Source organism: Salmo salar, chromosome 03 (assembly GCF_965601325.2).
Source record: "Salmo salar chromosome 03, fSalSal1, whole genome shotgun sequence".
Classification (NCBI taxonomy): domain Eukaryota; kingdom Metazoa; phylum Chordata; class Actinopteri; order Salmoniformes; family Salmonidae; genus Salmo; species Salmo salar.
Genome location: NC_138293.1, coordinates 602,229 through 620,888, shown reverse-complemented (window position 1 = coordinate 620,888; position 18,660 = coordinate 602,229). Strand labels below are relative to the sequence as shown.

General features: G+C 43.9%; 1 protein-coding gene across 5 annotated transcripts in view; it reads left to right on the top strand.

The window, feature by feature from the left end:
• Positions 1-3,185: 3,185 nt before the first annotated feature.
• Positions 3,186-18,660, top strand: part of LOC106595987 (V-type proton ATPase subunit H) — a 65,410-nt gene continuing 49,935 nt past the window's right edge. For 2 of the 5 annotated variants that reach the window (XM_045714361.2, XM_045714358.2), the window contains exons 1-3: positions 3,186-3,542; positions 4,402-4,552; positions 15,739-15,838. In XM_045714361.2, the coding sequence (XP_045570317.1) occupies positions 4,449-4,552; positions 15,739-15,838 (204 nt within the window). In that variant the 5' untranslated portion in view covers positions 3,186-3,542; positions 4,402-4,448. The other 3 variants (XM_045714362.2, XM_045714359.2, XM_045714360.2) reach the window with 2 other exon arrangements.

Genomic DNA, 18,660 nt, shown 5'->3' with positions numbered 1-18,660 from the left:
GGCACAGACACATGTATACACACACACGATAACATACGCACTATACACACATGGATTTAGTACTGTAGATATGTGGTGGAGTAGCGGCCTGAGGGCACACAGTGTGTTGTTAAAATTGTATAAACTGCCTTAATTTTGCTGGACCCCAGGAAGAGTAGCTGCTGCCTTGGCAGGAACTAATGGGGATCCATAATAAACCCCAGGAAGAGTAGCTGCTGCCTTGGCAGGAACTAATGGGGATCCATAATAAACCCCAGGAAGAGTAGCTGCTGCCTTGGCAGAAACTAATGGGGATCCATAATAAACCCCAGGAAGAGTAGCTGCTGCCTTGGCAGAAACTAATGGGGATCCATAATAAACCCCAGGAAGAGTAGCCGCTGCCTTGGCAGGAACTAATGGGGATCCATAATAAACCCCAGGAAGAGTAGCTGCTGCCTTGACAGAAACTAATGGGGATCCATAATAAACCCCAGGAAGAGTAGCTGCTGTCTTGGCAGGAACTAATGGGGATCCATAATAAACCCCAGGAAGAGTAGCTGCTGCCTTGACAGGAACTAATGGGGATCCATAATAAATACAAATGTACACATTTATGATTGCAATGTTGAGCATCCCCCAAAACGTACTTCCACCATTGTCTGCCTGTGTCCAACATTGTAATAGCTCCTCAGTTTGTCAAGATGGTCAAACCCGCCCATTTTCTTGTTGTAAACAGGAAGTGTTATGGGGATCCAACTAAAATACCACACTATTTTTTTTTTAAATAAAACGTATCGGTGCTCATCGGCCACTGGACATAAACATTACACAACAAGTTGAAAATCGTAAATTCAACAATGAGTGGTTTGCAATGAATCAGTGGCTAACTGCAAGCGTTGCAAAGCAATCACTAGCCTGCTATTCAGTGGAGTGGGTGTGTGGTCCCAAGTCTGTGTTTAAGGGTCTCTTTACCAAGCTTAAAAGGATAAACATTCAACATTGGCCATGTTGTCAATCCAGCATGACTTCTGTCGACCTGAAGATTACTGACGTCGTCATGATTCAAAACAACTGGAAGCTTGGAACTGGGAAATCTGACTTCGAGACAACTGGGAAGTCAGGAACTCAGGCCTCTTCCTAGAGCGCCGACCTGAAGATCACTGACGTCATCATGACTCGACCTTGTTTTTCCTCAGAGTTCCCAGTTGTCTTGAAAACACCATAAATCCAGAGAATGACAGAATTTGATGACCAAGTTTAATGACAGAATTTGCCCACGAAGGACCGCCACACCACCTTCCTGTTCAAGTGAGCACAGCGCAACAAGGTGAGTCCAAAAATGTCTTGTATGCTGCTGCATAAATTATGTAATATGCCAGGGAGATGTGTATACCGTAGCTAAGAAAGCAATACTAAGTGTATGTTGTGTAGTAAGCTGTTAGTAGCCCATGTGCCTCACCCTAATCATTTGGTCCCTTTTCCCCTCATGTGCCAGCCTACTAGTGAGCTAGCTTCATAAACATATTTTGGGGAATTCTGTAGTGTATTGGAATAATTTACCAAACTATAAAACTAGCTAGCCAGCTACGTTAGCTTGATAGGTACAGTAATTAACATTTTTAAGCTCAACTTTAAGATTTTCACCTCTCGGATCATCACTCCCTTCTTATTCTTCTCCTGTGGGTTTTATGGCAGACTACACCCAAAAAAGGTGTATTGCAGCCAACTGGATGGTTTGAAACCAAAATGTAAAAAAATCCATATGTAATAGTGAAACTAACTTAATCTACCCCAATAAAAATAATACATTGCCAAAACAAAACAAACAAACTCCCACTTCTTCCTTTTAGTTCTCCATATCACCGTTAGGCTCTAGGACCTGAGAGGGTCTAGGACCTGAGAGGGTGGTGAAGCTCTAGGACCTGAGAGGGTGGTACGGCTCTAGGACCTGAGAGGGTCTAGGACCTGTGAGGGTGGTACGGCTAGGACCTGAGAGGGTGGTACGGCTAGGACCTGAGAGGGTGGTATGGCTCTAGGACCTGAGAGGGTGGTACGGCTAGGACCTGAGAGGGTGGTACGGCTCTAGGACCTGAGAGGGTCTAGGACCTGAGAGGGTGGTGAAGCTCTAGGACCTGAGAGGGTGGTACGGCTAGGACCTGAGAGGGTGGTACGGCTAGGACCTGAGAGGGTGGTACGGCTCTAGGACCTGAGAGGGTCTAGGACCTGAGAGGGTCTAGGACCTGAGAGGGTGGTAGGGCTCTAGGGCCTGAGAGGGTGGTATGGCTCTAGGACCTGAGAGGGTCTAGGACCTGAGAGGGTGGTGAAGCTCTAGGACCTGAGAGGGTGGTAGGGCTCTAGGATCTGAGAGGGTGGTACGGCTCTAGGACCTGAGAGGGTGGTACGACTCTAGGGCCTGAGAGGGTGGTCCGGCTCTGGGGCCTGAGAGGGTGGTACGACTTGTAGCAATATTGCATGTAACTCCTTCGCTGAGAAATCTTTCAGCCCCAGGAGCCGCTCTGCTGCGGTTCACACTATAAATTCTATCTTCCTGGACCTTCTCTCCACCTTGGCAGTGCCATTAATTACCACAGCTATACATGCCATAACGACCACCTTCTTAACCTTTAAAATGTCAGGACTTGCTGGTGAAAGGCAACCCCTGCAGTCTGCAGTGTTGGGCTATCCACCACCATGGGCTCTTCTGATGCACCATTCAGCCCCTCTACCCTTTTCCCAGCTGCTGCATACAGTATGAAATGCTTTGGACAGCCCTGGCTTTGGCCACCTCGTTCTGTTTCCCCCTTGTGGGGCGTTAGGAAGACGTGGCTTCATGGTTCCCACCATAATTACAACATGTCACATTTTCATCACTTTTATAAACACATGATATGGTCCTTTCCACAACTTGGACATCTCTGCTTCTCCCTTCTGCCAACACTTACTACATGACCAAAACCTTAACAATGATCCCACTGCATTGGTCTTGGGATAAATGACTCTGTAGTTAATATACCCTAACTGCACTGGAGTAAGGAGAGTGACGGACTTCACTTTTCCACCATTCACCACACGATTCATCAACATGCTTCATCTCTTCAATATCAACCCCATTGAGGGGAGCTCTGTTCCGAAGAGACACACATGACACTTCAAACTTATCAAATCGGTTAAGATACAAGGCACGTTCCTTCTGATCCGCAGAGACAACAACAACAACAACAACAAGCCCGCATCTCGTGATCCTCACATCCTTCACTTTACCCAGCACTCTCTCTACCAGTTTGGATAACTCCTGGTTTCTTCCAGATTGGTACTCTGGTCCAGCTGTTCCTCATTTACAAACAGTACTCCTATTAGATAGGAAGGGTCATTCTCATCACTGTAAACTACTTTGCTCCGTTTTCCATTCTTCCCGACTATATTCCAGTTCTCCTTGGTTCTGCGGCCATATTCAGGATCCACTTCTGCCATCTTTCTTCCGTCCGTCCAGCTTGCTACCATCAAACAGCCTCCACCCTACTCCTCTCATCACTCCCTTGGTCGGGGAACGGACATTTATTAAGGTACACTGGGATGTGACGAGGTGAAACGAGATTGAAGGGTTGAGGGTTTAGGGTCGAGGGTTTAGGGCCGAGGGTTTAGGGTTTATGGCTGAGGGTTTAGGGCCGAGGACAGCTGACTGGATGTTCAGGGCGCTGCTTCCTGCTGACAGCATCACATTGTAGTTGTTAGCGGAGAGATACCAATGGCCTTTTGATTTTAAACCACATAAATTCATGCTCTATTTGGCTTGTGTGTTTTAACGGTAGGAAAATTATATTGTAATGTTTCTATGAGATTACAGGTTCTGTATTGTGTGTTATATCGTTAGAATATCTTGGCGTTGATGCTAGCTATCGTTAGCTTGCACCACGGTATTGACATTAGCCAGTTAGCTAAATTAGCTGGCGAGACGACTCGAACGCATTCAGTAACAACACTCATTTCGGGATTTGTTGACAAGTGCTGTCGTTGTAACTAAATAATACACTTGTTCTGTCAATAACGTTACTGCACCAACATGACATTGCATTACATTGGCCAAGTTCGCTAGCTATGACCTGAGTTGGGCTAACTAGCTAGCTACTGGCTAATGCTGCGTTAGCTAAAGCAGCTGATCTGGTTACGGAGTTGGTAATGAATTCCTGGCATGCTCTAACAAACTGTTTTAACAAACTGCTTTATCAAACTGCTTTAACAAACTGCTCTCACCTGCAGAATTAGGATATTATGAAAAATGAATGATGCAAAATCTCGCTATGTTTGTATGTATATATGTGTGTCCCCCAATAACGTGTTGATTTGGTGTGTGTGTGTCCCAATAACGTGCTGATTTGAGACCTGGGTATTATTTATCAAACACACCTGTCTCCTTCCTTCCAGGTAGTTATTGATTCTTGTCCAGAGAGGTATCCTACAGGTGTATCAGGATGGATATCCGCGGGGCGGTGGATGCTGCAGTGCCCACCAACATCATCGCTGCCAAGGCAGCTGAGGTCAGAGCAAACAAGGTCAACTGGCAGTCTTACCTGCAGTAAGTACACCTTCATCCTACTCCTCTTCCTCCACCTCTCTTCATGGAGAGGACACTATGCCTGTTCGCCCTTTTAACGCTGCAATATGTAACGTTTTGGGTGACTTGACCAAATTCACATAGAAATGTTTGTTATCGATCTGTCATTCTTATTGAAAGGAAGTCTCTAAGAAGCAGTAGATCTGTTCTGTGAGCTATTTATATGCTTCCCGATATTAAGTTTAGTTTTTGCGTCTTCCGGTTTTGTACACCAGTTTCAAACACTTGAAAATACAATATTTTGGGTTATGGAAAATCTTTTTTTTTTAAATGGTACAATGATTCTCTTCTCTATAGTGCACCTTTAATTCCGGCATTTTCATGCTGGGCACTAGGCCTAGTACTAGTCTATAGGTTATTTTGGTATTTCTGGGCTGTGAGTCACAGTCTTGTGGATATGAGTTATTCATGGCTGCTCATTCATAGTATTACACTGATTCTTCTAATCTTGGTCTTTTAATAAGAAGTTGAATCAGCTTGTATAGTGCTGAGCTGGGACAAAAGCCAGTTCCCTCTGCTGTTGTAGTAGTTCCAGGGGTAATGCCAGTGTTGTCAGCTGCTTCTGTAATTAGGAACTACTGTAAGTGTTAATAACCTCTTGGGGCTAGGTGGGACGCTAGCGTGCCACCCGTGGTGCACTCCATCAACAGCAGGTGCATTTCAAGAGCGGCAAATTTGAATCCAAATAAATGTCAAAATTCAAATTTTTCAAAAATACAACTATGTTACACCATTTGAAAGATAAACATCTCCTTAATCTAACCACGTTTTACGATTTCAAAAAGGTTTTACGGCGAAAGCATAAATTTAGAGTATGTTAGGACAGTACATTTACAAGAGTTGTGTGTAATGTTTTGTCAAGTCAAAGACAGGGTCACCAAAACCATAAAACCAGCTAAAATGATACACTAACCTTTTACAATCTCCATCAGATGACACTCCTAGGACATTATGTTAGACAATGCATGCATTTTTAGTTCTATCAAGTTCATATTTATATACAAAAACAGCGTTTTACTATGGCATTGATGTTGAGGAAATCGTTTCCCTCCAATAACCGGCAGTCAAGTCAGCGTCACAAATTAAATAATTAAAATTAGAAAACATTGGTAAAATATTATATTGTCATTTAAAGAATTATAGATTTACATCTTTTGAACGCAATCAACTTGCCAGATTTAAAAATAACCTTACTGGGAAATCACACTTTGCAATAATCTGAGCACTGTGCCCAGAAAAATACGCGTTGCGATACAGACTAGACGTCATGTTGGGGAGATCTAAAATCGAAAATACTATGTAAATAATCCATTACCTTTGATTCTCTTCATCAGATGTCACTTCCAGGTATCACAGGTCCATAACGAATGTAGTTTTGTTCAAAAAAGCTCATCATTTATGTCCAAAAATCTCCGTCTCGTTAGCACATGATGTAAGCCAGCCGGACTTCTCGTCATGAACGAGGGGAAAAAATATATTTCCGTTCGTTCAAACATGTCAAACGTTGTATAGCATAAATCATTAGGGCCTTTTTTAACCAGAACATGAATAATATTCAAGGTGGACGAATGCATAGCCTTTTATAACGTATTGGAACGAGGGTACCCAACATGAAGTAGCGCGCCAGGTGTCTAATGGGACATCACCGTTCCATGGCTCTTGTTCGGTCAGATCTCCCTCCAGAAGACTCAAAACACTTTGTAAAGGCTGGTGACATCTAGTGGAAGCAATAGGAAGTGCCAAAATATTCCTAAACCCCTGTGTTTTTCAATGGGATAGGTTTAAACTCAATACAACACATCAGGTATCCACTTCCTGTCAGAAAATGTCTCAGGGTTTTGCCTGCCAAATGAGTTCTGTTATACTCACAGACACCATTCAAACAGTTTTGGAAACTTTAGAGTGTTTTCTATCCATATATAATAAGTATATGCATATTCTAGTTACTGGGTAGGATTAGTAACCAGATTAAATCGGGTACATTTTTTTTATCCAGACGTGCAAATGCTGCCCCCTAGACCCAACAGGTTAAACAGATGTCAAAAGACAGACAGAGAAGTGAATCCCAGTGTCTTTATCTAAAGCAGAACTAGGCCTATAACACTGGGGTTCACTGCTCCATCTAAAGCAGAACTGGGCCCATAACACTGGGATTCACTGCTCCATCTAAAGCAGAACTGGGGTTCACTGCTCCATCTAAAGCAGAACTGGGCCCATAACACTGGGGTTCACTGCTCCATCTAAAGCAGAACTGGGCCCATAACCCTGGGATTCACTGCTCCATCTAAAGCAGAACTGGGCCCATAACACTGGGGTTCACTGCTCCATCTAAAGCAGAACTGGGCCCATAACCCTGGGATTCACTGCTCCATCTAAAGCAGAACTGGGCCCATAACCCTGGTGTTCACTGCTCCATCTAAAGCAGAACTAGGCCCATAACACTGGGATTCACTGCTCCATCTAAAGCAGAACTGGGCCCATAACACTGGGATTCACTGCTCCATCTAAAGCAGAACTGGGGTTCACTGCTCCATCTAAAGCAGAACTGGGCCCATAACCCTGGGATTCACTGCTCCATCTAAAGCAGAACTGGGGTTCACTGCTCCATCTAAAGCAGAACTGGGCCCATAACACTGGGGTTCACTGCTCCATCTAAAGCAGAACTGGGCCCATAACCCTGGGATTCACTGCTCCATCTAAAGCAGAACTGGGGTTCACTGCTCCATCTAAAGCAGAACTGGGCCCATAACACTGGGGTTCACTGCTCCATCTAAAGCAGAACTGGGGTTCACTGCTCCATCTAAAGCAGAACTGGGCCCATAACACTGGGGTTCACTGCTCCATCTAAAGCAGAACTGGGCCCATAACCCTGGTGTTCACTGCTCCATCTAAAGCAGAACTGGGCCCATAACCCTGGGATTCACTGCTCCATCTAAAGCAGAACTGGGCCCATAACCCTGGGATTCTAGTCTAATTATGTGCACCCCAGGAAGAGTAGATGATGCTTTTGCAGTGGCTAATGGGATCCTAATAAATACCAAATTAGATTTTTCTTTGAATGTTCTCATTGTATGTCTAACATGTATTTTAATATTCATTAATCATAATGTGTGTATCTCGTCTCCAAAGGGGTCAAATTATTTCAGCAGAGGTCGAGGAAAAACGGAATATCTATTATCTATATAATATAGGTCATGTGATTAGGGTCAGGTGACTTCAGCAGTGGATTACAAGAACATTTGTAGTTCAATAATCATGCCGTGTAGCCTGTGTCTTAGGCGTAAATCATTTAGCCAGATATTATGAGGACTATAAATATGTGAAGGAGTAAACTGTGAGCGTTGTCTGCGTAATCAAATAACATACAGCTCAGAAACCTGTAGATCCTGCCACATGCGTCTCGTGTCTGAGCAGTAGAATTGCGACTCTACTTTGTCTCTATACTGACGCTTAGCTTGTATACAGGGGGTACCCATACGGAGTCAATGTGTAGGGTTTCAGGCTCGTCGAGGTAATATGTACATGTAGGTGTCTTCCCTGTGGCTCAGTTGGTAGAGCATGGTGTTTGCAACGCCAGCATGGTGTTTGCAACGCCAGCATGGTGTTTGCAATGCCAGGGTTGTGGGTTCGATTCCCACAGGGGGCCAGTACAAAAAAAAATAAAAAATGCTTGAACTGAAATGTATGCATTCACTACTGTAAGTCGCTCTGGATAAGAGCGTCTGCTAAATTACTAAAATGTAAATGTAGGTAGGGATCAAGTGACCATGCATTGATAATGAACAGCAAGTAGCAGCAGCGTAAAAAATAAATACATAATGCTAATAGTCAGAGTAGCCATTTGATTACCTGTTCAGGAGTCTTATGGCTTGGGGGTAGAAGCTGTTAAGAAGCCTTTTGGACCTAGATTTGGCACTGCTTGCCGTGGTGTTGCAGAGAGAACAATCTTTGACTGGGGTGGCTGGAGTCTTTGGCAATTCGTAGGGTCTTCCTTTGACACCGCCTGGTATAGAGGTCCTGGATGTCAGGAAGCTTGTCCCCGGTGATGTACTGGGCCGTTCGCGCTACCCTCTGTAGTGCCTTGTGGTCGGAGGCCGAACAGTTGCCATACCAGGCGATGACGCAACCAGTCAGGATGCTCTCGATGGTGCAGCTGTAGAACTTTGAGGACCCAAGCCAAATCTTTTCATAGGGGGAATAGGTTTTGTCATTCCCTCTTCACGACTGTCTTGGTGTGTTTGGACCATGACAGTTTATGGACGATGTGGACACCAAGGAACTTGAAGCTCTCAACCTGCTCCACTACAGCCCTGTCGATGAGAATGTGGGCGTGCTCGGTCCTCCTTTTTCCTGTAGTCCACGATCATCTCCTTTGTCTTTATCACGTTGAGGGAGAGGTTGTTGTCCTGGCACAACACTGCCAGGTCTCTGACCTGCACCCTATAGGCTGTCTTGTCGGTGATCAGACCTAATAACACCGTTGTGTCGTCAGCTAACTTAATGATGGTGTTGGAGTCGTGCTTGGGTTTCTGAACTGTATGTTATTTGATTACGCAGACAACGCTCACAGCCTTCCATCCCGCTGGCTTTCATCCCGCTGGCTTTTATCCCGCTGGCTTTTATCCCGCTGGCTTTTATCCCGCTGCCTTTTATCCCGCTGCCTTTTATCCCGCTGCCTTCCATCCCGCTGCCTTCCATCCCGCTGCCTTCCATCCCGCTGCCTTTCATCCCGCTGCCTTCCATCCCGCTGCTTTGCATCCCGCTGCCTTTCACCTTTCATCCCTCTCCTGCTGCCTTTTATCCCGCTCCCTTTCACCTTTCATCCCTCTCCCGCTGCCTTTCATCCCGCTGCCTTTCATCCCGCTGCCTTTCATCCCGCTGCCTTTCATCCCGCTGCCTTTCATCCCGCTGCTTTGCATCCCGCTGCCTTTCACCTACCATCCCGCTCCCTTTCATCCCGCTCCCTTTCACCTTTCATCCCGCTCCCGCAAGAACTGGTCCCAAACCCGACTGCAGCCCTGCAGTGTTATTTTAGGCTTATGTGACGCAGCTCACTTTGCAGCCCCAACCCCAGCTATTTTGCCAGCCTAGTCAAGAAATAAATGCACAAAAATATCCTAAGAAATAGTTTAAAATAAGAGATTCTCACCTGGCCCATTTATATTAGGCTTAATTCAATTGATTGGACATGATTTGGAAAGGCACACACCTATCTACAGTATATAAGGTCCCACAGTTGACAGCGCATGTCAGAGCAAAAACCAAACCATGAGGTTGAAGGAATTGATCGTAGAGCTCTGAGACAGGATTGTGTCGAGGTACAGATCTGGAGCTTCCATCCAAATGGAAGAAGTTTGGAACCACCAAGACTCTTCCTAGAACTGACCACCCGGCCAAACTGAGCTCCAGAGTTCCTCAGTGGAGAAGGGCCTTGGTCAGGAAGGAGACCATGAACCCGATGGTCGGCCTTCCGAGTGGCGCAGCGGTCTAAGGGACTGCATCACAGTACTTGAGGCGTCACAACAGACACGGGTTCAATCCCGGGCTGTCACAACCGGCTGTGACCGGGAGTCCCATAGGGCGGTACCCAATTGGCCCAGCATCCATTGGGGAGTTGCAGCGATGAGACAAGATCATAATTGGATCGTAATTTGATATCATGAAAAAGGGATATATATATATATATATATATACACACACACGTGTCACACAGGTGCTGTGAAATATATTTTTTTACACGGTCAGCCATAGTAGTACATCGACCCTGGAGCAATTAGGGTTAAGTGCTTTGCTCAAGGTCACATCGACAGATTTTTCACCTTGTCGGCTCATATAACCTGGTCTACAGGCTATTTAATGGGCCTGCTTCTCCACCCATATAACCTGGTCTACAGGCTATTTAATGGGCCTGCTTCTCCACCCATATAACCTGGTCTACAGGCTATTTAATGGGCCTGCTTCTCCACCCATATAACCTGGTCTACAGGCTATTTAATGGGCCTGCTTCTCCACCCATATAACCTGGTCTACAGGCTATTTAATGGGCCTGCTTCTCCACCCATATAACCTGGTCTACAGGCTATTTAATGGGCCTGCTTCTCCACCCATATAACCTGGTCTACAGGCTATTTAATGGGCCTGCTTCTCCACCCATATAACCTGGTCTACAGGCTATTTAATGGGCCTGCTTCTCCACCCATATAACCTGGTCTACAGGCTATTTAATGGGCCTGCTTCTCCACCCATATAACCTGGTCTACAGGCTATTTAATGGGCCTGCTTCTCCACCCATATAACCTGGTCTACAGGCTATTTAATGGGCCTGCTTCTCCACCCATATAACCTGGTCTACAGGCTATTTAATGGGCCTGCTTCTCCACCCATATAACCTGGTCTACAGGCTATTTAATGGGCCTGCTTCTCCACCCATATAACCTGGTCTACAGGCTATTTAATGGGCCTGCTTCTCCACCCATATAACCTGGTCTACAGGCTATTTAATGGGCCTGCTTCTCCACCCATATAACCTGGTCTACAGGCTATTTAATGGGCCTGCTTCTCCACCCATATAACCTGGTCTACAGGCTATTTAATGGGCCTGCTTCTCCACCCATATAACCTGGTCTACAGGCTATTTAATGGGCCTGCTTCTCCACCCATATAACCTGGTCTACAGGCTATTTAATGGGCCTGCTTCTCCACCCATATAACCTGGTCTACAGGCTATTTAATGGGCCTGCTTCTCCACCCATATAACCTGGTCTACAGGCTATTTAATGGGCCTGCTTCTCCACCCATATAACCTGGTCTACAGGCTATTTAATGGGCCTGCTTCTCCACCCATATAACCTGGTCTACAGGCTATTTAATGGGCCTGCTTCTCCACCCATATAACCTGGTCTACAGGCTATTTAATGGGCCTGCTTCTCCACCCATATAACCTGGTCTACAGGCTATTTAATGGGCCTGCTTCTCCACCCATATAACCTGGTCTACAGGCTATTTAATGGGCCTGCTTCTCCACCCATATAACCTGGTCTACAGGCTATTTAATGGGCCTGCTTCTCCACCCATATAACCTGGTCTACAGGCTATTTAATGGGCCTGCTTCTCCACCCATATAACCTGGTCTACAGGCTATTTAATGGGCCTGCTTCTCCACCCATATAACCTGGTCTACAGGCTATTTAATGGGCCTGCTTCTCCACCCATATAACCTGGTCTACAGGCTATTTAATGGGCCTGCTTCTCCACCCATATAACCTGGTCTACAGGCTATTTAATGGGCCTGCTTCTCCACCCATATAACCTGGTCTACAGGCTATTTAATGGGCCTGCTTCTCCACCCATATAACCTGGTCTACAGGCTATTTAATGGGCCTGCTTCTCCACCCATATAACCTGGTCTACAGGCTATTTAATGGGCCTGCTTCTCCACCCATATAACCTGGTCTACAGGCTATTTAATGGGCCTGCTTCTCCACCCATATAACCTGGTCTACAGGCTATTTAATGGGCCTGCTTCTCCACCCATATAACCTGGTCTACAGGCTATTTAATGGGCCTGCTTCTCCACCCATATAACCTGGTCTACAGGCTATTTAATGGGCCTGCTTCTCCACCCATATAACCTGGTCTACAGGCTATTTAATGGGCCTGCTTCTCCACCCATATAACCTGGTCTACAGGCTATTTAATGGGCCTGCTTCTCCACCCATATAACCTGGTCTACAGGCTATTTAATGGGCCTGCTTCTCCACCCATATAACCTGGTCTACAGGCTATTTAATGGGCCTGCTTCTCCACCCATATAACCTGGTCTACAGGCTATTTAATGGGCCTGCTTCTCCACCCATATAACCTGGTCTACAGGCTATTTAATTGCGACCACACATAGTCGCACTTCATCTGGCATGTCCAACAAAAGAGATGGAAGGTAGCCTACTCAATGTAAATCAGCAAGAGTAAGGCTATTAATTTGTGAATATTACAACGGAGGTGCTTTTGATACAGTAGATAAGGAATAAGCTACAAAACGGGACTGTTTGGAAAACGGGACTGTTTGGAAAACCCAACTTTGATCGGAGCGGGACAATTTGCAGACGGACACAAAAAAAAAATGTTTTATCAATATTTCCAGTCAATGTCAGAGACTGAATTAGCCAATAATATTTAGGAAGTACATTTCCATGGAAAGACAACTGCTTCTCTACCCTGCAGGCTACTCGTTGTGGCACGCCCAACACGAGAGGAGCACTTCCCTATTAGAGTTTGTGAATAGTAGATAAAGCATACAAAACAGAAAGAAAACCGTTTTAATTGGCTAAGTTACTCATTCGGTTTTAACAAAGTGTTCCTGCAATTTGTAGTCTGACTTTTTGAATATGATAATTTATCAACAAGTAGTTTGAATGTAGTGAACTTCTTTTTCAAAGTAACTTTAGTTCAATAACATTACATTTTTTTGCCTTGGTGTAGCTTAACTTCTTCCAGTGATTTGGTAGGGTTTAAACCCTATTTTCAGAGTAGCTTCCCCAAGACTGCTGTATAATAATCATGCTGTGTGTCTCAGACTGCTCTATAATAATCATGCTGTGTTTCATAGACTGCTGTATAATAATCATGCTGTGTGTGTCTGACTGCTGTATAATAATCATGCTGTGTGTCTCTGACTGCTGTATAATAATCATGCTGTGTGGTCTCAGACTGCTGTATAATAATCATGCTGTGTGTCTCTGACTGCTGTATAATAATCATGCTGTGTGTCTCAGACTGCTGTATAATAATCATGCTGTGTGTCTGACTGCTGTATAATAATCATGCTGTGTGTCTGACTGCTGTATAATAATCATGCTGTGTGTCTCATAGACTGCTGTATAATAATCATGCTGTGTGTCTCAGACTGCTGTATAATAATCATGCTGTGTGTCTGACTGCTGTATAATAATCATGCTGTGTGTCTCTGACTGCTGTATAATAATCATGCTGTGTGTCTCAGACTGCTGTATAATAATCATGCTGTGTGTCATAGACTGCTGTATAATAATCATGCTGTGTGTCTCAGACTGCTGTATAATAATCATGCTGTGTGTCTCAGACTGCTCTATAATAATCATGCTGTGTTTCATAGACTGCTGTATAATAATCATGCTGTGTGTCTCAGACTGCTGTATAATAATCATGCTGTGTTTCATAGACTGCTGTATAATAATCATGCTGTGTGCTCGACTGCTGTATAATAATCATGCTGTGTTTCATAGACTGCTGTATAATAATCATGCTGTGTGTCTGACTGCTGTATAATAATCATGCTGTGTGTCTCTGACTGCTGTATAATAATCATGCTGTGTGTCTCAGACTGCTGTATAATAATCATGCTGTGTGTCTGACTGCTGTATAATAATCATGCTGTGTGTCTGACTGCTGTATAATAATCATGCTGTGTGTCTGACTGCTGTATAATAATCATGCTGTGTGTCTGACTGCTGTATAATAATCATGCTGTGTGTCTCATAGACTGCTCTATAATAATCATGCTGTGTGTCTCGACTGTTGTATAATAATCATGCTGTGTGTCTCAGACTGCTGTATAATAATCATGCTGTGTGTCTGACTGCTGTATAATAATCATGCTGTGTGTCTCTGACTGCTGTATAATAATCATTCTGTGTGTCTCAGACTGCTGTATAATAATCATGCTGTGTGTCTGACTGCTGTATAATAATCATGCTGTGTGTCTCAGACTGCTGTATAATAATCATGCTGTGTGTCTGACTGCTGTATAATAATCATGCTGTGTGTGCTGACTGCTGTATAATAATCATGCTGTGTGTCTCATAGACTGCTCTATAATAATCATGCTGTGTGTCTGACTGCTGTATAATAATCATGCTGTGTGTGTCTGACTGCTGTATAATAATCATGCTGTGTGTCTCATAGACTGCTGTATAATAATCATGCTGTGTGTCTCAGACTGCTGTATAATAATCATGCTGTGTGTCTGACTGCTGTATAATAATCATGCTGTGTGTCTCATAGACTGCTGTATAATAATCATGCTGTGTGTCTCTGACTGCTGTATAATAATCATGCTGTGTGTCTGACTGCTGTATAATAATCATGCTGTGTGTCTGACTGCTGTATAATAATCATGCTGTGTGTCTGACTGCTGTATAATAATCATGCTGTGTGTCTGACTGCTGTATAATAATCATGCTGTGTGTCTGACTGCTGTATAATAATCATGCTGTGTGTCTCATAGACTGCTCTATAATAATCATGCTGTGTGTCTGACTGTTGTATAATAATCATGCTGTGTGTCTGACTGCTGTATAATAATCATGCTGTGTGTCTCATAGACTGCTGTATAATAATCATGCTGTGTGGTCTCAGACTGCTGTATAATAATCATGCTGTGTGTCTGACTGCTGTATAATAATCATGCTGTGTGTCTCATAGACTGCTGTATAATAATCATGCTGTGTCTGACTGCTGTATAATAATCATGCTGTGTGTCTGACTGCTGTATAATAATCATGCTGTGTGTCTCTGACTGCTGTATAATAATCATGCTGTGTTTCATAGACTGCTGTATAATAATCATGCTGTGTGTCTCAGACTGCTGTATAATAATCATGCTGTGTGTCTGACTGCTGTATAATAATCATGCTGTGTGTCTCATATACTGCTGTATAATAATCATGCTGTGTGTCTCAGACTGCTCTATAATAATCATGCTGTGTTTCATAGACTGCTGTATAATAATCATGCTGTGTGTCTCAGACTGCTCTATAATAATCATGCTGTGTTTCATAGACTGCTGTATAATAATCATGCTGTGTGTCTCAGACTGCTCTATAATAATCATGCTGTGTTTCATAGACTGTTGTATAATAATCATGCTGTGTGTGTCTGACTGCTCTATAATAATCATGCTGTGTGTCTGACTGCTGTATAATAATCATGCTGTGTGTCTCAGACTGTTGTATAATAATCATGCTGTGTGTCTCATAGACTGCTGTATAATAATCATGCTGTGTGTCTCTGACTGCTGTATAATAATCATGCTGTGTGTCTCATAGACTGCTGTATAATAATCATGCTGTGTGTCAGACTGCTGTATAATAATCATGCTGTGTGTTTCATAGGGGCCAGATGATCTCTGCCGAGGACTGTGAGTTCATTAAGAAGTTTGAAGTGGCTCATTCTGAGGAGAAGCAGACCATCCTCACCAATGAAGGGCATCAGGTACAACACACACACACACACACACACACACACACACACACACACACACACACACACACACACACACACACACACACACACACACACACACTAGCTGTTACTGCACAGCTACATTTAAAGCTTCAGATTCTTGGGCATTATGTAGATCTTCATACCTTTTATCGTCAAGTTATGGTTGGTTGTGAATGATGTTTGCTGCGACAAACAGTACCTATCCTGTAACAGGTAATGGAGAATCACATCTGTAGCTACATTTTACTGCTATATGCATATCCTCCAAGATGGGTTTTCACATTAGCTGGTCTTCATTTAATGCATGACGATAATCCGACCATCACCCCTGGTGAGACAAAACCGCGACTTTTTGCCAGTCCTGTCTGGTCCAGCGACGGTGGGTTTGTGCCCATAGGCGACATTGTTGCCGGTGATGTCTGGTGAGGACCTGCCTTACAACAGGCCTACAAGCCCTCAGTCCCGCCTCTCTCAGCCTATTGCGGACAGTCTGAGCACTGATGGAGGGATTGTGCGTTCCTGGTGTAACTCGGGCAGTTGTTGTTGCCATCCTGTACCTGTCCCGCAGGTGTGATGTTCGGATGTACCGATCCTGTGCAGGTGTTGTTACACGTTGTCTGCCACTGCGAGGACGATGTTCGTCCTGTCTCCCTGTAGTGCTGTCTTAGGCGTCTCACAGCATGGACATTGCAATTTATTTCCCTGGCCACATCTGCAGTCCTCATGCCTCCTTGCAGCATGCCTAAGGCACGTTCATGCAGATGAGCAGGGACCCTGGGCATCTAACTTTTGGTGTTTTTCAGAGTCAGTAGAAAGGCCTCTTTAGTGTCCTAAGTTTTCATAACTGTGACCTTAATTGCCTACCGTCTGTAAGCTGTTAGTGTCTTAACGACCGTTCCACAGGTGCATGTTCATTAATTATTTATGGTTCATTGAACAATCAAGGGAAACAATGTTTAAACCCTTTACAATGAAGATTTGTGAAGTTATTTGGATTTTTATGAATTCTTTAAAAGACAGGGTCCTGAAAAAGGGACGTCTCTTTTTTTGCTGAGTTTATATGAATGTTTTTAATTAATTGGTTAATGAAAAAACACCATACCATATTCCAAAAGCCTTGATAAAATGGCAATTATAGAGGTGCGTACACTAACAAGGGAAATTCTAAACAGAAAGTGAAATTGATTCCAACATTATATAATCAACTTACCTGGACAATGGTGCATGATGTTGTCATGTAGGGGGAAAGCTGCATTGTAGTACCTGGCAGGACCGCTGATGTTGGTAAATTTGAGGATCTTCTGCAGCAGTGTGGACCCAAGAACTCTCTTGAATCACTCCACCATAGCTCTCCTCTCCGTATGCTACATCCACCATTGTGAACCTGAATCCGCACAAATTCAATTATCTCTCCAGTTTAGTGCGTCTCTGAATACTATTTTTCTCCGGCGGGTGTCTTCCTTGTTGTGGTTGTAGATGGTTACTAACAGCTCATCACCCTCTACTGGCCCGGGGTAATATTGGCTAGCTGCCAGCCAAACTGAAGCATGCTGATGCTTTAGGTGTTATCCTAAAGTTGCCACTTTCAAAAAGAACAGGAATGATAATCTATAGTCTGTAGGCTCAATTACAGCTTTATGAGAGAGAGAACAAATACAGTTCTACAGACGGTACACTTTGCTTCTGTCCAGCGAACGTTAGCTTGCTGGCTCACTAGCTAACGTTATGTGTATGATCTGTGTAGTAATATTATTCAAATCAGAAATCCATAGCCTAATGTTAGCTAGCTAGCTAACGTTGAACCTGGTTGGTTAGCTTTAGCTAGCTGCAGGTTCATACTACAGCTATGACAATCAGTTTGTATTGGTTGGTACTAGTATGAGTTGGGATTATGCAGGTTCATTGTTTAGCTAGTTACATATCTAAACACTTCGCCAGATGGTTACGTGACCCATCAAGTTAGCCAGGTGTGTCTGGGGGTGATTATGGCCATCTATTGTATTTCATGAACATGTCTAGACAATAGTGACCCATCCACTTAGCTAGATGTATTAGCATTTCCTACACATGACCCATCAATTTAGACAAGTGTGTCAGATAAGCTTTGTCTAATAATTATAATTGACACTTTCTGCTTTTGATATTGCTACTATGTAAGTAACCATTTCACTGTACTGTGATCACTTTCACAGAACACAGGTGTTATTTTATTTGATATAGTGTGTGTTTACCAGAGACGGTAATGTGAAGAACAGCATGACCTGCACCAAAGTCAGATTAGGATCAAGGCCAAGGACTAGATAAACTGTATTTTAACCTGGAGTTGTTCCTTATTGTAGGCTACTACTTTTACCACTTTTAGTCTTGTAATCTTTGGTTGTTTACTACACTGCTCACTCTGTTTAGCACATGGCCTCACATGTGAATCCTTAAAGAGATGGGTGGGGCTAAGGCTTAACCTGTTAGGGCTAGGGGGCAGCATTGACACGGCTGGATAAAAAACATACCCGATTTTAATCTGGTTACCACTCCTACTCAGTAACTAGAATATGCATATACTTATTACATATGGATAGAAAACACCCTAAATTTTCTAAAACTGTTTGAATGGTGTCTGTGAGTATAACAGAACTCAAATGGCAGGTCAAAACCTGAGAGATTCCTTTACAGGAAGTGGCCTGTCTGACCATTTCTGGAACTTCTTTGCCATCTCTATCATTTACTAAGGATCTCTGCTCTAACGTGACACTTCCCACGTCGTCCATAGGCTCTCAGAGCCCGGGAAAAAAGAGAATGTCGTCATTCCAGCC